Genomic DNA, 23,807 nt, shown 5'->3' on the forward strand with positions numbered 1-23,807 from the left:
TAATGATACAATACTAGTATGATTGACAACTGTCATGATCACCAAACAATCAGAGACAATGTGGGTACTTACAAACAATGCCCCACCTCCAATCATATTGACCACATAACTAATCAACCCCAGTCTTACATAATTATACAGACCCTTCAATATACATCTCGATACACATACATTTGACCTCATAATTGAAGATACGAATTTATATATTAGATGTTTGATATATAGAGATGATAGATGTACTTATTGCCTTTTAGTTTTGATCTACACTACATAAAGTGATTGTGTAAATTGTGTCTGAAAGATAAATGATTAGTAATTAATTTAAAAGAGCTTTTTCCACTTTCTATATATAAAAGTATGACTGATGATTTACTTGATGAATCTACAATAATCATCTGTTATAAGTCAACCGTTCAGGTCAGTTCACTTTTTTTTTTATCAGAATCATAACTTTTTTTTATAGCTTGACATACTAATATATGTGATTGGCTTGAAACAGAAAAAAAAAAATCAAAACTTTTGATTAGAACAAACCATTTAAATGTCTGTTAACAATTCTAGTTTTAAAAATAAATACCAGTAGAAGAAGTGTATATTTATTTTTGCAATCAAAAAGGAATCCTCATTTCAATAAAATAAGGGTTTATTAATTTGTTTATAATGAAAAGTATATTGTGCCTTTTCACCACTTCGTATGTGACGTCAATGTTATGACTTTTTGCGTTCAGGCCTGGACTGAGTCGGGTGTGTCTATTTTCTGTGTTGGTCTTCAATGTAATATGTATTCGGGTTTTGTTTTCTGTTATTAGTTAAGACGTCAGTTTTATCATGTAAATCTTTTATATACATTTGATAAAATTTACTGTTTGCTATAGCATAAATTGTTCTATATAATAAGGATGTTTTTATCACAAGCAGAAAACCCTAGCCATATTTGGCACAACCTTTTCAACTTTTGATCCTCAGAGCTGTACAACTTTGTACCCTTTTTTTGACTTTCGTACTTTTATATCTGGGCGTCACTGGTAAGTCTTGTGGTGGACGAGGCGCGTTTTTGACGTATTGAATTTTAAACCTGATGCCTTTTGTTATCCATTATTCATGTGTTTCTTTGCCTAATACGTTCTCCTATTTATTTGTATTGTAGTCCTGTATTATTACGTTGTTATTTTAATGTTATATTTAACAATGCCATCAAAGTGCGAGGTTTGACATGCCACAAAACCAGGTTCAACCCATCTTTAAAAATGTCCTGTACCAAGTCAGGAAAATGGCCTTTGTTATATCATAGTTCGTTTCTGTGTGTGTAACATTTTTACGTTGTGTTTCCGTTGTGTCGTTTGTTTTCTCCTACATTTGAGTGTGAATTCACATTACTATAAGACGTGTCACGGTACTTTTCTATCCCAAATTCATGTATTTGGTTTTGATGTTATATTGGTTATTCTCATCGGATTTTGTCTAATGCTTAAGTCCGTTGCTGTGTGTGTTACATTTTAATGTTGTGTCGTTGTTCTCCTCTAATATTTAATGCGTTTCCCTCAGTTTTAGTTTGTTACCCCGATTTTGTTTTTTGTCCATAGATTTACGAATTTTGAACAGCGGTATACTACTGTTGCCTTTATTTTCACTGCCCTTTGCTGAAAAATATTTAAATTTTAAATTGATTGAAATACATCCTATAACTTTTCATCTTATTGTCATATAATCGTAATTAAAATCGGCAAGCAATTCTCAGAGAAGAAAAAAAGTAAACCTTAGTATGTTTCAACTTAAAAAATGCCCCAAAAGAACATTTTAAGAATATTTTTTTGACACTAAAGTTCTTAGATTTAATTCTAATGTTTGGTCTTATGTCTAAAAGAGGGACGAAAGATACCAAAGGGACAGTCAAACTCATAAATCTAAAACAAACTGACAACGCCATGGATAAAAAGGAAAACGACAAACAAAAAACAGCACACATGACACAACATAGAAAACTAAAGAATAAACAACACGAACCCCCCAAAAAACTAGGGGTGATCTCAGGTGCTCCGGAAGGGTAAGCAGATCCTGCTCCACATGTGGCACCCGTCGTGTTGCTTATGTGATAACAAATCCGGTAAATAGTCGGTAAGTCACATTCATGAAAGGGAAGGGGATTGTAGTTACGACGTAAGAAACATATCCGATATCATTTGTGAAACGGTTATTCCATAACGGTCAACCAACTCTTGATGGCGTCCGTAAAATTTACGAAGGGATGATTTCAACTTCACCATTTGGAACTCTTGGTTTAATAGCTTCTTTGTGGGCAGCAACCCTCTATCAAGAAAATCATGATAGGAAATGCAAGCACGGGAATAGCGTATCAATTGGGAGATATATACCCCGTATGCAGGTGCTGCTGGCATGTTGCTACTTAGAAATGGAAAGTTCACAATTGGAAAGCTGAAATCATCTCTTTCGTCGTTAAGTTTTGTTTTCAACCGACCCTCATTGTCAATTTCTATATGTAAGTCAAGATATGAGGCCGACTTAACTGTGTCTGTGGTATCCTTTATCTCTAGCTCGATTGGATAGATGCGTTCCACATAGTCACCAAATTTTGAATTATTTAGTGAAAGAACATCATCTATATAGCGGAAAGTAGAGTTAAAAGATATTGCTAACTTCTTATCTTTCTTCCTAAGAAGTTCCTGTATGAAGTCAGCCTCATAACAATAAAGAAACAAGTCGGCAAGTAGAGGGGCACAGTTAGTTTCCATTGGAATGCCGACAGTCTGTTGAAAAAAACGTCCACCGAACGTAACAAATATGTTGTCAATCAAGAAATCAAGCATCTTGATAATATCAGTTTCAAAGAATTTTTTGTTTGAATCAGAGTGGTCCTTTACAAAGTAGGATTTATCCCTCCCTAAGACAAGATACTTGTATCTACGTTGGCCATTTTTTTTTATAAAGCAAAGCAATACCAACTCTTTCAATTTGTCTCTTAGTTTGGAATGTGGAATACTAGTGTAAAGAGTAGAAAAGTCAAATGTTTTAATACTGTTACAAAATGAAAGAGAGTTAGATTGTATGTACTCTAAAAGATCTTTGGAATTTTTAAGTATCCTCATCTGATTCACGCCCCCTCTAGAATTATATTTATCAAAGTTGTACATATATCTATGCTAGTTTGTTTTGTTTGGTAAGGAACATGTGTTTATGCTATTCATAGAAAGGTCTGTTTGTTTAGGTATATAAAGTATGCAGGAAAAATTTCATGCACGGGTGGTTTGATAGTAGTTAAAGTCATTCGAGTCATTGCAGTCAAGTGCTCTAGATGCTTTTGTCGAATTCTTACAATTTCATACATTCAACTTAGTATGGGAAATTCTGAAAATAAAGAGACTATTCCTAATACATGTAGAGAATACCAATGCAACTGTTACTAGTGCTACTGATCGCGGTTTTCGTGTCCACTAGAAAAACAACACTGGACCTAAATTAACAGACATCTGCTTTGGTTGTCAGACGATCATGGGTCACTGGGGATGAAACTGTTCAAAGTTTAACAACCCAAGAAGTTGCGGACGGAGATATGAATGATAAGTATTATTTTGATTTTGTTGCCAGTGATAAACGTCATTTAAAAGAGCAGTACAATACTTTACAACTGGATTCATATGAATATGAGCATTCAATTAGTGTACAATCTGTTAAAGGTAGACCGAAAAAATATTTCGATTATTGAAAAATGATTGAAGCAAATTCATATGTGTTAGACATTATTTTAAACGGATATCTTATTCCTTTTAGTCAAAAACAATAAATCTGCTATTGATAATGCAAAAATTGTATCACGAGCTATTGCTGATCTTTTGGTTAATGATTGTATTGAAGAAGTTAAAACCAGACCTCATATTATAAATCCGTTAACAATTTCGATATATGCTTTCCCTTTTATAAGTGCATGCGAGTAATTTCTATGTCGCATGTGATAGGTAATGTAACCAGATTTTAAATAACTAGGAATTTGTATAGATTGATCGAGTCACGTGTTTCGTGGGACTATAGTTTTATCTTGCCTTATTGTACAAGAGGTCAAATGTGAGTTACAGTTTTGGAAACAAAAATTTTTTCTTTAAATTCGAAATGTTTTTCAGAGTATACAATACAATATTTTATCTTAAATTAAAGGGCCAAATAAGAGCATAACATTAATAACGTCATGCCATAAACATTACAGAGTGATTAAAGAAACATAAAATAATATTTCAAATGCCTGAGGAAAGGGTCAGTTGTCAAGGGGAGATAATTTTTCTAGTATAAGGTTCCATCTATAATTGTGTATTTGGATGCTAGCAGTTTTGCTTATGGAGCTGATTTATGTCTATTAGAGAATCAGATTTTTATAAAATGTGGTCTGGTTGAGGGACAGGATTAAGTTTGATATGGAGAGAAAAGAAGGCTATAGAACTATATATAGATACTATTCAAGGTCAGTTATCCATGCGGGAATGTCTTGAAGTGGTTTACGGATAGTCAGAATTGTGTGCGTAAAGTGGAGTCAGGTAGTGGTAAAAACGCAACTACATAGTTGGCGATGTCATCATATTTCTAGTTGCGTAAAGAATTCTATTAATTTAGATATTGTATGGATACCTAGAGATAAAAATGTTAAAGCAGATGCTATAAGCAAGGTTTTTTTTATCTTGACGATTGGAGCGTCAGTGTTGAGTTTTCTTTTTGAATTTATAGATTATATGTATGGATCTCCTTCAGTTGATAGATTTGCTGACAGTGATAACAAGGAAATTGAATTATTTTATTCTAGATGTTATACACAAGGTTCAACAGGTGTTATTGCATTTTGCTTTGACTGGAAGGGTGACAACACTTGGTTGTTTCCGCTATACATTTAGTATGTTATTAAACATTATATTGCGTCATTTTTGGCCTTGCTACATCAGAACAATTTGTTATGACAACATTGTGTGGCCGAGATGCTTGAATTCCATGATACTAAAGACATTTGTATTCATGGTTCTTACAAGAAATCATTGTCTGGTTCAAATGATTTGAAAAGCACTGTAATTCCTGTATCTATTGTGATCTAATATTGATATAATTGATTGGTTTTGAATAATAATAAATCTTCTTTACTTTGTGTAGTTTGTATTGGTTTATGTTTTTTCTACTCAATATTATTGTCTAGTATAACATTATAGATATGCCGCTTGGCTAGAGTAACGCTTAAGATATGCCGCTTGGCTAGAATAACAATATAAACATGCCGCTTGGCTAGAATGACAATATTTACGGGTGGCCACTTGGCTAAAATAACAATATAGATTGCCGCTTGGCTAAAATAACATTACAGATATATATAGCTGCCTGGCTAGAATAACATTACAGATTGCCGCTTGGCTAGAATGACAATAATTACAGGTTGCCGCTTGGCTAGAATGACAATATTTACAGGTGGCCGCTTGGCTAGAATGACAATATTTACAGGTTGCCGCTTGGCTAGAATGAAAATATTTACAGGTGGCCGTTTGGCTGAAATAACAGTATAGATTGCCGCTTGGCTAAAACAACAATACAGATTGTCACTTGGCTAGAATAACAATACAGATTGCCGCTTGGCTAGAATAACTAGATTGCCGCTTGGCTAGTATAACAAAACAGATTGCCGCTTAGCTAGAATAACAATACAGATTGCCGCATGGCTAGAATAACAGTACAGATTGCCGCTTAGCTATAATAACTATATAGATTGCCGCTTGGCTTAAATAACAATATAGATTGCCGCTTGGCTAGGATATGGCTAGAATAACAATGAAAATTGCCGCTTGGCTTAAATAACAATACAGATTGCCGCTTAGCCAATGTTAAGCTTACGATATGCAGCATGGTTAGAATAACAATACAGATTGTTGCTTAACTAGAGTAACGCTTACGATATGTCGCATGGCTAGAATAACAATACAGATTGCTGCTTGGCTTAAATAACAATATAGATTGCCGCTTGGTTAGGGTAATGCTCAAGATATGCTGCTTGGCTATAACAACTATATAGATTGCTGCTTAGCTTAAATGATAATACAGATTGCCGCTTGGCTAGAGTAACGCTTAAGATATTCTGCATAGCTAGAATAACAATATACAGATTGCCACTTGGCTATAATAACTAAACAGATTGCCACTTGGCTAAATAACAATACAGGTTGCCGCTTGGCTAGAATAACAATACGGATTACCACTTAGCTAGAATTGAAGGTATGTTGATTGATTTAGGTATGTTGATTGATTAAGGTATGTCGATCGATTAAGGTATGTTGAAATTGATTAGAATACAAAAAAAAAAAAAAAAACAAAAAAAAACCACTTGGACAGAAAAACAACATGTACTGTGAATCAATGCCTCTGGGCTACATGACACTGCTTGATCAATGTCTATGTGATGTATCTGAATGCTACATGTCGAATGTCTATAATATGCCATAACTTCATAAGATTTACACTTAACACTATAGTTCTATGCTAGTTTATTTTGGATATAGGTTCTTTTTACGGATGAATTATTTTATAATTATGGTTTCAAAGCTTGATACATAGTTTTTGTAAACATGGCAGATTGATTTATCGATCCTAATCTGCTAAAGATGGATATGTGAAGGGACACATTATTACTCAATTATCTGTATCTCAGAATTTAGGTATTTAATTATAATAAATTGATCATACATTTACCCGATCTTTGCTTTTTCGAAAATGCACTTGACTTTTGCAAGTGGCTACTCCCATGTGAGGCCCCTCATGGGGGGTCCTAGTAATCACATAATCACCATTTTTTTGCCAATATAATCACATAATCATTAAATATTTGCTTATCTTTAGTAATCAAATAATCATAAACTAAAAATACAGTCCTAGGTAATCAAATAATCATGAAATATTTGGCTTAATAATCAAATAATCATTAAAAAAACGGCCAAGTAATCACATAATCAAAAACCCCATGAGGGCCCTCCCATGTGAGAGTTTTGTATTATATTGATAAATGTTTTATGTTCGTTTGAGGTTACGAATTAGAACATAATTATATTTATCAAAGTTGTACATATATCGATGCTAGTTTGTTTTGTTTGGTAAGGAACATGTGTTTATGCTATTTATAGAAAGATCTGTTTGGTTGGGTGGTGTCTTTTGGCTATTCCTACATTTTGTATTTTACTATTCTGGCTATTCCTACATGGGGGATTAGTGGCAGAACAATACATGTTTTTACTGCAAAATATGTTGTTTTAGTCATTAGTGTATAATTTGATCAAAGATAAATTTACCTGTGGAAATTAAATAAAAATCATTATTTATATGTAAAAAATGAGACTTTTTTGTTTGAAAACATGCATAAAGTAATAATTTTAAGTATTTTAATACCATGGAATTTCTAAAAAATAAACCTCAACGGTGTCTTCTGGCTATTCCTACATTTTGTATTTTACTATTCTGGCTATTCCTACATGGGGGATTAGTGGCAGAACAATACATGTTTTTACTGCAAAATATGTTGTTTTAGTCATTAGTGTCTAATTTGGTCAAAGGTAAATTTACCTGTGGAAATTAAATAAAAATCATTATTTATATGTAAAAAATGAGACTTTTTTGTTTGAAAACATGCATAAAGTAATAATTTTAAGTATTTTAATACCATGGAATTTCTAAAAAATAAAACTAATTGAAAGAAAAGGAAGTAACCGCATTGGAAAAAATAAAAATAAAATGAAAGAAAAAGTAGTAAAAGCATTTAAATGTCTGGAAAGTCTGAAAAAAGTATTTAAAAAGAAAATTAATAATTACCTACACTTTCAACTTCAGCCTCAAATGTACAAAGGAGTCGAGTATGGAGATGCTGCTTCGCATCTCCTGCACATTGATTCTGACTTTGAATTCTCTTATATGTTCAATCGTGTTCAATGTATTACTATATGAGTATATATTATTGTAAATAATTGGAATTACTTGTGCATGCCATTATAGCTTAAAATTCATATTGTGCATTTGAATATTATTTACATAAACTGTACTATGAAATTATTAAATGAAATAAAAGATAGTGATATAAATTATTCTTTTTCTATACTTTCTACAAGAATTACCTGCATTTACCTTGATTCATTAGATCTCATTAGTTTAGTGTTTTTACAACATAATCCTACATAATCCGATTGTTTACACAAAAATTCTGGGAACTCCTACATAAAATGTTACTATTTAACCTATAAAATTCAAAATGTAGGAATAGCCAGAATGAACCTGTTGGGTATATAAAGTATGCGGGAAGAATTTCATGCACGGGTGGTTTGATAGTAGTTAAAGTCATTCGAGTCATTGCAGTCAAGTGCTCTAGATGCTTTTTTCCAAATAAATAATTATGAGGATTATTTATTTACAGGTTGATAGTCCAAGAAGAGTCGCAAATATTGATGTTGCAGTGCTAGTTAGAGACAAGACAATTTTCACAATTCTCATTGGTATAAAATGAATTACGTGTACTTATTACCTGAATAAAAATGCACTTGACTTTTGCAAGTGGCTACTCCCATGTGAGAGTTTTGTATTATATTGATTAATGTTTTATGTTCGTTTGAGGTTACGAATTAGAACATAATAGGCAGTTTCACAATAACTTTGAAGCCCGTCTTTGATAAAATGGATGTAAATGATTCAGAAAGAGGTTTTGAGAGCACTTGGAAGACCCAGCAATATACCGTTATTTGTAAGGACACTTATGTAGTTTAGGTATCCAATACAGTGATGGAAGATCCAGTTCTTCATCTTTGGTTGAAATTTTTCCAAAGGAACACAGAACAGACCTATGATTATCCAGGATTTCCTCTTTGGTAAGTGTCGTGAGGGTATATGTTGAGTTTCCAAGTGAATTGTCAATACCTAATTCGTTTATCAAGCAGTTAATGTAATGAGTTTTACACACAAAAACGATGTTGTTTGGGGCTTTATCTGCGGGGACAACAACATATTTGTCATGGAGGTAGGATAGGTGTTTTGCAACATTTGGGTCTTTAAAGATTGACGTAGCATGGGCAGTGATAGACCCATTCAGTTTCTTAATTCTGATTTGTATCAACGACCTCACTGCCTTAATCCATTCGGAAAGAGTGTCTACGTCTTCCTTCTCGAGCCTAGCCCATTGCCTGGCATAATCCTCAACTGAATCCATCAAAATTTTAAAGTTGTATTTCCAATTGATGGATTTAGACTCACGATATTTCGGACCTTTCGATAACACATTTCGTAGAGAAGTGTTATTAACAATGTTGAGGTTACATTTCGTAGAGAAGTGTTATTAACAATGTTGAAGTACAGCGTTAAGAAAAATTGATAAACTTTGTTTAAATAGAAGAATCTATAATTTGCCATTTTGTTTTGTTTCCATAGATTAAATGTATAAGGTGAAACATGTAACAGGGTACACTATTTGGCAAAGTTACAAACTGCATTTAAATGAATTTTTTTTTGGAAATTAAGGGAACCCATATCATTCAATTTGATTCACATTTAGCTAGTTTTATCTACTGGAAAAGTGCTTTTCCTCATAAAGATCTGCAGTTTATGCAATTATCCCCAATAGCGCTTTATTATTTTTTTTCACATCGTACCCATGATACTTTAATATGATTTGTAATTATCCAAACTACTCTTCAAATCTTTCTTGAGTAATTCCATCACTTTGGATTTTTGACCACAAATGATGGCCTATATGGCACAAGTATAGTTGATAAAAGGAAATATACATTCGGTGGCTACTGTAATGACGAAAACAACGAGATGTAACACCGGTTGCAGACATTGGCGATGTCAACGATAGATAATAACTTGGACTAAGCCACAACCCGAGAATACTTGCTTCAACTCTTCACTGGTAGAAGTATACACAAGTCCTATGCATAGAATACAATTTAAAGATTTCAGAATAGAACACATGTAGTTTTAAGAATTGGCTGTTGTTGTCGGTACGAATGCATGACTTCCAACGAGTTAAGAACTTTAGAAATTTTATTGAAGTCAGAATTTTAGGTTACAATACCATTATAGAAACGAGGTTATTGAATGACAATTAAATATTGCAATAGTGAAATTAACAATATACATATCAATGATTATGTGTTACTTAGATATTCCCTATCGGTCAACCGAATATAATCATGATGTCCGTAAAACTTAAGGAGGGATAATTTGAACTTGACTCCAGAAAAGGGCCTAAGGCGAACCAAACCATTGTTTTCATTTAAAGGTAGTAACGTCTGTTCAAATTTCAGAATGCTTTGAAGGCCTCAGTTCACCTTGCCATCAAAGTTGTCATACAATAAATAGGTTGATATTTCTGGTATTGAACTTATATTTGATATGAATGAGATTGCAAAGTCATGAAACATGAAAAAAAAAGACAAATGAAATATATCTATAAAAAGGAAAACATATAGCAATTAGATTAAAAGATTGCCATGAAATTGAAAAAGAACAGTATTTGAGAAAAATAGAAAATTTTGAAGTCTCATCTGTGTTTAACCAAAATAGGGGCAAAGATGTATCGCATAAAAAAATCAAACTGTTCAGACTCTACTTTTATTTTTATTTCTAAGGTATTAATGATGATGGAAATCTTACGAACGAACCGGTTAAAAACGATTTCTATACACCCCTTAATGTTAATGACAAGTGCTTAAACTTACTATGTCAATACTTTTTTATTTTATGTTTTACAATGCATTGTATACATTGTAATATTCTATTTGGTGTTATCTTCCATTGAGTGTATATTAACTGTCCATGTCAATATGTCTCGAGTTGTAGTGAAAGACACAGTCGAAGATTTTATTTCTTGCTTTCACCGTGATTCTTCATTTTTCATTGTTATTGTTCAATCGCGGAAATAAGCGAAAATCAACCGTCGAGTAAATTTACAGCTTTACAGGTTGACATATCTTTTATTGATTTAAACACTTATTTCTGTCATTGTTAGACCAATTATAACACATTGTATATAAAAGATATGAAACGAACAAAAAGCGGCAAATGGAAAGAAAATGAACCAATCAAAATTTAATACGCAAGCATTGGTTTCAATTCTTAGTAATAATTAGTTAAAGAAATGAATTAAAAAAAATCTTACGTCATCTCCAGAGTCTTCCTGTTTCATCATTTCGTCTTCTAAGTTCTGGTTGTCAAGCCATGTTAGTTCGTCCATTCTAAAGATTTTGTCCATTCCCTTCCTTGCAAAACATGTACATAGTACCATTACAGGGAAAAGGTAAATCATCCATTTGTAAGTGAAAATTATATGTGCCGGATAATTAATATTAAATATAAGACTAGTATAGACCGGTGATATGGAAAACAGAATTCCAACACATACAATTTGCAAAAATGTAAACAGGTGAACTCGAATGATCTTCACATGGCGAAGAGTCATACTGTCTGGTCTGTCTTTAGCTGGCATAAACATGATCATAATGCGCTTTATAAACTGTAAAATAAATTTTGTTAATAAATGATCATGAAACCTTTAGATACTATATTTCTGCATGCAAACTTTTGAAGAGTAAGATCAAACAAGAAAAGAGAAGTAGAACTAGAGGCTCTAAAGAGCCTGTGTCGCTCACATTGGCCTATGTGCATGTTAAACAAAGAACATAGATGCAATCATGACAAAATTGTGTTTTAGTGATGGTGATGTGTTTGAAGATCCTACTTTATTGAAAATTCTTTCTGCTTACTATTATCTCTATCTATGATGAACTTCGCCAAGAAGTTACAGTGGAAAATAATTTGTAAAAATCTACAAAATTTGTGGAAATTGTTAAAAATTGACTATAAAGGGCAATAACTCCTTAAGGGCAATAACTCCTTAAGGGGTCAATAGAACATTTTGGTTATGATGGAAGATGATCACAAAAAACGGCAAAATTTTATCAATTCAGGGGTATCAACCCAACAACGGGTTACCTGATTGGTCTGACATTTCTGGGCAGATAGATCATGACCTGAAGAACAATCTAATCCTTTTCAGATTTGCTCTCAATACTTTGGTTTCATAGATATGAGCCAAAAACTGCATTTTACCCTATTACTATTTTAAGCCATGTCGGCCATCTTGGTTCGCGGACGGGGTCATCGGACATAATTTTAAAACTAAAAACTCTAAAACTCTTATGATGATTGTTGCCAAATTTGGTCAAATATGTCTAAGTAGTTTCAGAGGAGAAGTTTTTTGTAAAAGATTACAAAAATTTACGAAAAATTGCTAAAAATTGACGATAAAGGGCAAAAGGGGTAACCTGACACTTTTTGTCATGTTGACTTATTTGTAGATCTTACTTTGCTGATCATAATGGCTGTTTACAGTTTATCTCTATCTATAATAATATTAAAGATAATAACCAAAAACGGCAAAGTTTCCTTAAAATGATCAATTCAGGGGCAGCAGCCTAACAACAGGCTGTCCGATTCATCTAAAAATTTCAGGGCAGATAGATCTGCTTTACCTGATAAACAATTTTATCCATATCAGATTTGCTCTCAATGCTTTGGTTTCAGAGATATAATCCAAAATCTACATTTTACCCCTATGTTGTATTTTTAGCCATGGTGGCCATCTTGGTTGGTTGGCCAGATCATTTTTTAAGCTAGATACCCCAATGATGATTGTGGCAAAGTTTGGTTAAATTTAGCGCAGTAGTTTCAAAGGAGAAAAAATTTGTAAAAGTCTACGGACGCAGGACGACGGACGACGGACGCCAAGTTATGAGAAAAGCTCACTTGGCCCTTCGGGCAAGGTGAGCTAAAAACGAATAGTTCCGATTGTTTCGGAGTTTGTAATAACATAGGAATAATAAGATGTGTAAAGTTATCTAGGTTCTAAACTTTTACAATGCTGACGTCATCCAATACGTCATAAACCTAATGAGTGATTGAGACGAACACTTTCGTGAGAGGGAAATACGATTCATGTGAGAGAACGTGATTTGTTATAGAAGTCATCATGTTATTTAAAACACTTCGAATACTATAACAGTTTGTTATCATCACCAATGCACAGAAATTAGTACTCAATAATAATATAATACTTATAATAATCAAAACCTTAGAAAGCTGAACTATTTTCAATATGTAACATAGTATAAGTAAAGGGCTTATAGATTAAACCGTTGGTTTTCACGTTTGAATGGGTTTACACTAGTGTTGAAGGTCGTACCTTGACCTATAATGGTTTACTTTATAAATTGTTACTTGGAGAGTTGTCTCATTGGCACTTGTACCACATCTCCCTATATCTAATTACCTGCATTCCTTGCAGAGCTGATACTCCCATATATAGAAATACACCATACATAACAGACACGGGCACAAGCTGAAACAAGAAGTGAATCACGAAATAACGCTATAATGCCGGAGCTCATAACGTATTACAAACAAGGAAACACTTTCCGTTTCCCCTTTTGATGGTTTACAGGAATATATTTCATTTTATCCAGAGAAGGGACATACGTGCTGTCCTGCCATAATCCCCTAATCAATAATGGCACAGATTTTTATAGAATATTTCAAGAAAGGGAGAAAATTGTTAATACATGTATATGACAGCGGCTAAGACTGTCAACGTATATAGTTGGGATGAAATCACAACATGTTGTTGTTGTTATTGGATTTTTTAGGCGGCTTACTTATTTATTAATTGCGCCTTAAATTGATATAACATAAATGTTATGCATTTACGACAGTCCTTAATTTATTTTACATTTTGGCGAGTAAATAGTTCCTCAAAATCGACGTCCAATTCTGACGTCACAATATAATAACATTACAAATCAACGGCCAATTTTATGTCCCTCTATTTTTTTTTTGATTCTCTAATCGACGTCCGTTTTATGGACTTGCAGCAATGACGTCATAAATTTATAAAATGACATCAATGGAGCAAGACACACTACCTAATGAAGGATACTGTTTTGATCTGCTTTGGAAAGAAAAAGAAAAACAAACGAGAACAGGCAAAGATCCAAACGCTGATACATTTTGTGGCGACATGTCGTATTACATAGAAAAATCCAAAGCAAAGGAACAAAGCGGGATATGGGAACCTAACTTAATTATAGCGAAATAAAAAAAAAGGTTGAAGACTAAATACTGCCCTCTAGATGTCGTCCAGTTCTGTCTGCGTTTTTTTTTTTAATCGATTTACACTAACATGCATGTCATTTATCAATATGAACAGGAATGCCACACTACAATGTAGGTCGATTGGATTAACTTCGTTCAAGATAATTTTCAATATGCATGTTTATACCTATTTCGGATTGAAAAATCTATATGGAAGGTAGGTACAAATGCTTGAAATTTGGTTGTCATTAGATGCCTACAAAATGCTACATGCCAGTGGCGGGTCCAGAAATTTTCATGAGAGAGGCCCACTGAGTGCCTAAGATGGGGGCACGCTTCAGTCATGCTTCAGTAATTCCCTATATCATTATCTTATTTTTTCCAACAAAATGGTGCCCTCTGAAATCAGCTTTTGCATTTATAAGTGTAAGTGCAGTTATCTATTATTCATTGATATAAGACATCGATTAGAGAAGACCACAATTAATTGGACTTCGTTTTGTAAAAACATGTCGTCTCATTGGACGTCGATTACAGAACCAAAATAAAATCTTCGATTTGAGAATGTGACGTCGGATTTGGACGTCGATTTGAGGATCAAAATGTTGGACGTCGATTTGAGAATGTGACGTCAGATTTGGACTTCAATTTGAGGATCAAAATATTGGACGTCGATTTGAGAATGGGACGTCAGATTTGGACGTCGATTTGAGAATGTGACGTCAGATTTTGACGTCGATTTGAGGATCGAACGTCGATTAGAGACCGGACGTCGATTTGAGTCTAACAAATAAATGAAACTGTGACAAACATGGTTGACATGAAATCACAACATTCTATCAAATCGTTATCAGTTGAAAATAGGTTTATTAACGCCCAGACAAATATTGCAATAAAGGCAAATGGTTTAATTCTTATCATTCAATCTGCCTGATGGTTTGTCAATGGACCATGTACATAGTAGGAATTTTTATTCTCCTAGGGCACAATCCTATAATTTGTTTCAGTGTAAGTTAATTCCTCACTAAGGAAATGCTATTTTAGCCTTCACTTTTTGATGGCCGCTATGAGATATCAATTTCACAAATAGTAATGGATATGCCCCTCTGTTCGTACATTTGCCATAGATTTTGATTAAGAAACAATCTGCCAAAGAATTTGGATGCGTGACGTCATATTTACCACAGATTTGGAATCTGCTTTAGATATTGAACCCGCCATGGATGTGACTTATACATACTAGTATATAACGGAACTCTTAGAAAATTTTAAGATGTGACAACGTCTCATCTTATTTAATGTTTCATAATAATACATGCACAATGACACATTATTGTACAATCTATTGATTAAATGCACGATAAAAACAAAATAATTTTGTGAAGTTGAAAGACAAGATTTTATGACCAAAAGAAACATATTATTAGTTGAAAACCGTCATTTGACTTCTCAATGTTATGCATATTATCAATGTGCGTTTGTGTGCCTGTGAATTGACTTTATTGATGTAATCAAAAAGCAAAACAACAAAAATACCGAACTTGGAGGATAATTCAACACGGAGGTCTCTTATTAGAATGGCAACATGTTCCTAACTTGGTACAGGCATTTTCCTGTGTAGAAAGATGTTCTTTATCAATACATAAAGAAAGATTTTGCCTCGTATTTGTAGCACGTTAAGCAACAAACACTCAATCATATTTTGTAAACAAATTACGTATTACTCCATTACATACCTGTAATATGTCAATCATATAAAAAGAACACCCGTTCAGGATTCCGACAATTAGCAGAGTAAGACGTTGTTCCCTAAAACAATGTATTTTTAATACTAACTACTTGATACAGTGAGAGTTTGTGATTGATGAATGCTTAAAAGTTCTATCAAATATTGTAAGAAGAAAGTTGCAGATGACATATTTTGGATTTAATACTGATTCACTTATTAATAAGTTAAAAGGTTTTGTTAGCGTTTTAGGTGAATACCGACATATTTTGTGCTTTGTAAAGAATATTACCATATAAGACTGGTTGTGAAATACCTGAACGTATAAGATGCCTTAGTGTTGATTTATATTTACGAATGACGTTCTAATACCTAGAATAAAATTCTGGCCGTCATACTTTTGAACCACACTATTATTTTACTTATTATTATTACTTTAACTGTTAAGTCAGTTTTTGTTATATTTATTTTGCGTGACTGTATTTATGCATCCCGTCATACTTTGAACGACAAAATAATTCAAGTCTACCTGTGCGAATTTCAAACGCGCAATTTTACACCAGTACTGAAAACCCTCCTTCCTTGATGGGTGCATTTTACATAGACAAATAAAATCGTATAACATAATCTAAATGAGGATGTTAATTTGATGTATGCCTTTTTGTGCTTCTTCGTTACATTTGTTTTTATAGTGATTAAGATGATAACACAATGTTGACTGCTGTACCCCTATTTTTGACATTTTTACCTATTGTGTCTGTTTGTTTTGTTCACGCATCGATGACAATATAATGGAATTTGATGCAACTGTCATACAAGTGAGAGGTTTAGCTAGCTATAAAACCAGGTTTAATCCACCATTTTCTACATTTGAAAATGCCTGTACCATGTCAGGAATATGACAGTTCTTGTCCATTCGTTTTTGATGCGTTTTGTTATTTGATTTTGCCATGTGATTATGGACTTTCCGAATGGATTTTCCTCTGAGTTCAGTATTTTTGTGATTTTACTTTTTTTCAGTAAATGTTATGACTAGTTTGTAATATCGAAAACCCTGGTGTAATAGTTTTTCAGTAATACATAGATTATTTTGCTAAAATCTTATACATTGCTCTATACTCGAGCGATTCGTACAAGTTAAGATATTTAAACACCATAAAATGATGACAAGAAAATGTCACCATCTGAAAACTGATAATTAACAATAGGAAATGAAAAATCATCTCTTTTATCATAAATTTCGGTATTGAGATTCCCGTTAATGATATAGATATCAAGATCCAGGAAAAGGCAGTGTTCACTGTTAGTATTAGTTTTATTCTAAGTTAGTTCAACATGATAAATCTTTTTAGTGTTCATACTAAAGTTTTCATTATTGAGAGCCAATATATCATCCAAATTTCTAAAAGTATTGTTAATTTTTTTTCTTTCTAACAGATGTTATTTCGATTGGTCTTTGTTGATTTTAGTCATAAATTGTGACTCATAACAATACAGACACAGGTCCGCAATATGTGGTGCACAGTACGTATCATTGAAATTCCGATAACTTGACGATAAACGGGATGTGTGAATTTTTCTTAATAAGGAATATGAGACAACATGGTTAAAAAAATTCAAAATCACCAATATAAACATGCAATTTATCAAGTACTTCCAACAAATATTTAACTCTAAAAGGCCTTATTTAAAAAATTTATTATCAGATTTTTTTTGGTACTAATTGTTATGATTAGATGACCGATAAGCTGTTTTAAACAAGACAACATTTTGAAGTATACTTATATAACTGCTAGTAGTGTTTTGTTGATTTATGTATCATCGCCATTTTGCCTAGTTTCTTTTGTTACCTATTCTGACATTGGACGTAGACATCTTTTAAACTGAGTTTTACGTGTGTGTATAATGTGTGCTAGTCTATTCTACATTGACTTGATGTATAGATAGAGGGTTTAGATCTCACACAACATGTGTTTTACGTGTGTATAATGTGTGCTAGTCTATTCTACATTGACTTGATGTGTAGATAGAGGGGTTTAGATCTCACACAACATGTGTTTTACGTGTGTATAATGTGTGCTAGTCTATTCTACATTGAGTTGATGTATAGGTAGAGGGTTTAGATCTCACAAAACATGTTTAACCCCCATTTTTGCGCCTATCCCAAATCAAGAGTCTATGACTTTTGTTAGTCTTGTATTCCTTCTTTTATTTTAGGTAATTTGTATGTTTCGGAGTTAAGTATGACGTCCATTTTCACTGAACTGGTACACATATATATTTAGGGGTCCAATGAGGCCAACTTCCGTGTGCGGATTTTTTTCCCGCTACACTGAAGACCAATTGTTGGCATGCTTTCTGCTCTTTGATCGGGTTGTTGTCTCTTTGTCATGTTTCCAATTTCCATTCTCCATTCCATTTAAAGAAATCATCCTTTTTTTGGCAAAATTTCGCTGATGGTTATCTTTTGAAAGAAAAAACTTATGTCCAAAGGATAAAAAAAAAGTACAAGCATTAGTCATTTTAAAGTTAAAGTTGGACCCATTATCTTTCAAAAAAGCACATTAGGGTACACTTTTTATTGCATATTTGATTTGTCTAGATTAAAGAGCTAGTATTCAAGTTTTCGTAAATTCAAAGTGGGATCAAAACTATCATATTCTTTTAATACTCGTACAATACCCTTATTTGACATATGACTGTATTATGGATTGAAAAAATAAATATTGTTATTTTCAACAATAATATTTTTTATATGTTATGAAGCAACTTTGTATTCTGTGTTGACTTAATTTATCATTTGACATGTTTATATTGGTAAATTAACTGTTAACAAGACTTTGAATTTTTGAAATTCTAAGGCTTTTCTACCGCGTGAATAGATAACCTTAGCTGTATTTGGCAAACCTTTTAGGAATTTTGGGTCCCCAATAACTTTTAACTTCGTAATTTATTTGGTCTTTTAAACATTTTTTTATTCGAGCGTCACTGATGAGTCTTTTGTCGACGAAACGCGCTTCTGACGTACGTGTAAAAATTAAGTCCTGGTATCTAAGATGAGTTTATTTATGAGATACTCATAATCAGCTATACAAAATTTTAACTGCCAAATCCAAAAATGAATTACAAACAAAGTTAATGAATTAAATGTAATAATAAGCTACCTCCGTTTCAATCGGAGCTCATATACACTGTAAATAAGCTAATAAAAGATACCTGAATTAAGGTGGTATGGGTTTCTTTCGCCATCTTGGATTGCAAAAGCAGAGAATCTAAGGTCCAGATTTTCAATCTAGTTAGCAAAATTTGATGCAGAAATGCAGATAACTAATTTGAATTTGCATTTAAAAGAACAAATTTATAAGATTATAACTTATAAATTTTAATATTTGTACAAGTGTTGATAAGTTCTGTTTGAATTTTGATATTTTCAAAGCACTTTAGAAAAGCTATCTTCTTGTATTTTATTTTACAATTCTATCATTTAGTTTAACTTCTAATCACATAATGGTGATTTTACCTGTATAATCCATACAAAATGTGTCATTTTGTCACGACCTGTAGCTTTAGAAAATGCACGGTGACCTATCAATGTTATGAAATTTTTGAACATATAAATATATATAAATACAGCAAAATCAAATTAATAGGTATACTACTGTTGCCTTTGTTTATAGGCAATACATAAATCATGGGAATAAATTACCGTACTACAGTGAATCTTCTGTCAAATTTATTACTCGGAAGTACTGATGAAACTTTTTTTTTATTTGTGCTTGAGTATATTTCATTGAACAGTAATACATAATTCATGATTTTTTTGGAACTTATATAGATATATATGTACACACCTACAGCCTAGTACAACTTGTTTCTCACCCGCTGCCATACACTTGGATTTGATTTTGAGACTGTTTGCATGTGAGATTGATGGAACTGTGACAGCAGCATGCCAAGGGAGACCGAATAAAGAACACACCACAATGCATATCGTTGCTACTGTCAAATCTAAATGGTAGCCAAAACCTTTCTGTAAAAGATGATAATAAAAATGTCTATTTTGTTTTAATTAGTACGTTTGAAACCAAGCAAGAATGAATACAATGTATGTAAGACTGTAAATTATGAATTTCTTAGACACCCCTGATTTATTGTATATTAAAAGGTAGAAGATTTGTACAAAATCGATATATAAAAAAAAAAAAAAGTAAAATCACAAAAATACTGAACTTAGAGGAAAATCAATTCGGAAAGTCCATAATCACATGGCAAAATCAAATAACAAAACGCATCAAAAAACGAATGGACAAGAACTGTCATATTTCTGACTTGGCACAGTCATTTTCAAATGTAGAAAATGATAAATTAAACCTGGTTTTATAGCGCTAATCCTCTCACTTTGAAGACAGTCTCATCAAATTCCGTTATATTTACATTGATGCGTTAACTAAACAGACATAATATATAAAATAGTCAAAATATGGGTACATCAGTCATCATCGTATAACAATTTTAAAAGGAACAATTTAACAGAACACAAAAACATCTATCTACAAACACATTCATTGATTTGTGTGTCTGACGTCAGAAAATTTTATACGTCACATAGATTTGTCGTTCAATGTGCATACAAACAATTTTGAAATTTACATAGGCAATGTTAGCAGGTTAAAAAATCAAAAGTATGTAAGAATAAATTTCAGAAATAGACCGAGATTGAAAATAATCCAAAAGTTATATATAGAATTTATCGTATAACAATTTTAAAAGGAACAATTTAACAGAACACAAAAACATCAATCTACAAACACATTCATTGATTTGTGTTTCTGACGTCAGAAAATGTTATACGTCACATAAATTTGTCGTTCAATGTGCATACAAACAATTTTAAATTTTAAATAGGCAATGTTAGCATATAGGGTTAAAAAATCAAAAGAATGTAAGAATAAATTTCAGAAATAGACCGAGATTGAAAATAGTCCAAAAGTTGTATATAGAATTTATCGTATAAAAATTTTAAAAGGAACAATTTAACAGAACACAAAAACATCTATCTACAAACACATTCATTGATTTGTGTGTCTGACGTCAGAAAATGTTATACGTCACATAAATTGTCGTTCAATGTGCATACAAACAATTTTGAAATTTACATAGGCAATGTTAGCATATATATAGGGTTAAATAATCAAAAGTATGTAAGAATAAATTTCAGAAATAGACTGAGATTGAAAACAGTCCAAAAGTTATATATAGAATTTATAAGAATCCACAAATAGTAATTCCACTACGCGATTGAATGATTTTGACGTTTATGGTTCACACGTATTTTGTAATTCACAATAGAAATATATCATTATGACATAAAATAGAACAATATCATACTGACGGGATCTTTTAAAGTACAGAGTCACGTAATAAGACCCAAAGAAATACAAACAGTAGCACATACAAAACACGCCACCAAAAAATGAAAGACAATACAAACACATTGACGAGATGTATAAGTACCGAGCCACGTCAAACGGATATCACACAAAACCATTCAACAGTAAAAGTAATATTAATAATAGAACAAAGACAAATGAAAGAACTATAAAACACGTTGTTAAGATGATAAACAACGTCAGTACGCAGAATCTGTACATCAAGACCATCGTGTATTATTTGTGAAGTTGATACGGAATATTTATCAACAAGGTCTTAATTGGTACCTTCCGATGAACTTTTTTAGAAAAAGGACGAGACGTTCTTTGACATACCCCTGGTTCATCAACTTTCTACTCAGACACTGATGACGTTTTACAAAGTCTGAGTAGGAGCTGCAAGCTCTTGAATATCGAATAAGTTGGGAAATATATATCCCATATAAAGGTGAAGTTGGTATATTGCTACTAAGGTGGGGGAATTTTATGATTTCAAAATTAAAATCGTCTGGTTTGTCATAGATTCTGGTACTGAGATGACTGTGTAAGTCAAATTCGAGATATAAGTCTAAAAATGAGGCGGAAGAAGCCGTGTCTGTTGTTTCTTTAATCTCTAGTTCTGGGGAATATATTAGTAGGACCCAATCAGAAAAGTTCGGACTGTTTATGGAAAGAACATCATCAATATATCTGAAAGTGAAATTATATAATCTGGCTTCTTTGATCCTATTGTTTTTGACAAGTGTCTGGAGGAACTCCGATTCATAAGAAAATAAGAAGAGGTCGGCAAGAAGAGGCGCACAGTTTGTTCCAATAGGAATACCGACAATTTGTTGGGAAAAGTCTACCTCCAAACTCAACAAATATGTTGTCGATAAGAAACTCCAACATACTGACCACTTGTTCTTCTGTGTAGCATGTTTTACCTTTTTGTTTGTCACTATTAACGAAATATGCCTTATGAAATCCCAAAGTAATAAATTTATAGCGTATGCTAGCATTTTTATGTTGAAAGGCATTGTGGATTATTTCTTTAAGGCGATTGTTCAATTTCACACGGGGAATGGTGGTATACATGCGCATAACCAACTAGAGAGAAATTAATGTAAAACAATGTTTTGATTGTTATTAACCTTCAGAAGTCAAAAGTTGGCTTGTACTTGATGGTACAAACAAATAAATAATTATACAGTGAAGTTAACATACCACACTGTCGAAAGCTACACTTCACACGTAAATCTGCCTAGTTGTTTGTTTTGCTTTAAACATTTTGTATTACCCTTATTTACAATTGGGTATGTTTGACTCGAGCACATCTGATGATGTTATTTCAGAATAACTAGAGAATAATTAGATAAGTGCAAACAAATATATGTGTATTACCAATGTTAGTTCAACTGATCGGGCGGAGCTTACGTTTTAATTTGCATAATAACAGTTTATTAGAAGTTGTGTGTGATAAGAATGATTACCGTAATAATAACTTTTGATTTCTAATCACCCATTATTGTCACCAAACGAACTTACAAAAGAATGAGTGTATGATATTGGTGGAATAGAATAATTTTTCGAACTTAACAAATAAATAACACGAAGAGTGCTGTATACGGTGCAGAAAATGCTTACCCTTCCAGGGCACCCGGTTTTTAGTGGAGTTCATGTTGTTTCTTATTAATTATTTGTAACTGTTGATGTAAATGTTTTTTGGTTTGTGAGTCTTTGTTTACTCCTTGGTTTTGATTGTTATTGTCAAATAAAAAAAATATATATATGCTATATGCTAAGTATATAACAGTGTCGGCTGATGTATTATTCTGTTTTAAAAATGTCTAATTGTAAGATTAATATTATAAAAAAAAAGTATATTGGAAATCAGATATTTACATCATATTGTTTCTTCTTAAATATATCTGACTATGTATGCGGTATTGGAATTGGTCATTTTTAAAGGCAATACGGTGGGTGTCCTATAGTTTCAATTTCTGTGTTATTTGGTCTCTTATAGAGAGTTGTCTCACTGGCAGTCATGCAACATTGTCTTTGTTAAAAAAAGATAATTGATCAAAGTAGATCAAAATAGGGTAAAAATATAGAACAATCAAACTGAAAGAGAGACAGTGTAAGCATCCCATTCGCCCCATACACTTAAAACAAACTAGATAAAGAGAGAGATTAAGGTTCAACAATACACAAATCATTTTTTAGATATTCTGATAATTCTGGTTGTAATTTATTAAAATTTGATACTGAGACCTCTATCTTTAAGAAAAATCTTTAAAGAAAATTCTTCTTGCCGTACATTTGTACAATAAAAGAAATCCATAAGGTTGAAGTACTATTTGCAAATGATCCCACTGCCCCATCTCAACCAACAACAAAAATCGGAATAAAAAAGTTTCAAAACGTTATAGAATTACGGAATATGCATATTTTGCAACTGCGGTCGTCATGGAAATTCTTGCATATCCACAATTTCTTAAATGTGACAATTATAACAT

At 32.5% G+C, this 23,807-nt stretch overlaps 1 protein-coding gene across 7 annotated transcripts in view; it reads right to left on the reverse strand.

Annotated features, from left to right (window-relative positions):
- The window catches only part of LOC143079345 (sodium bicarbonate cotransporter 3-like), a 43,714-nt gene that overhangs the window by 3,409 nt on the left and 16,498 nt on the right, over positions 1–23,807 (reverse strand). For 4 of the 7 annotated variants that reach the window (XM_076254604.1, XM_076254605.1, XM_076254606.1 and 1 more), the window contains 4 exons: positions 19,732–19,910; positions 15,891–15,963; positions 13,337–13,405; positions 11,168–11,521 (listed from right to left, as the gene is read on the reverse strand). In XM_076254604.1, the coding sequence (XP_076110719.1) occupies positions 11,168–11,521; positions 13,337–13,405; positions 15,891–15,963; positions 19,732–19,910 (675 nt within the window). Of the gene's footprint in view, positions 1–11,167; positions 11,522–13,336; positions 13,406–15,890; positions 15,964–19,731; positions 19,911–23,807 lie in introns of those variants that run through there. The other 3 variants (XM_076254609.1, XM_076254608.1, XM_076254610.1) reach the window with 3 other exon arrangements.

The sequence above is a fragment of the Mytilus galloprovincialis genome, chromosome 6 (assembly GCF_965363235.1).
Source record: "Mytilus galloprovincialis chromosome 6, xbMytGall1.hap1.1, whole genome shotgun sequence".
Taxonomy (NCBI): domain Eukaryota; kingdom Metazoa; phylum Mollusca; class Bivalvia; order Mytilida; family Mytilidae; genus Mytilus; species Mytilus galloprovincialis.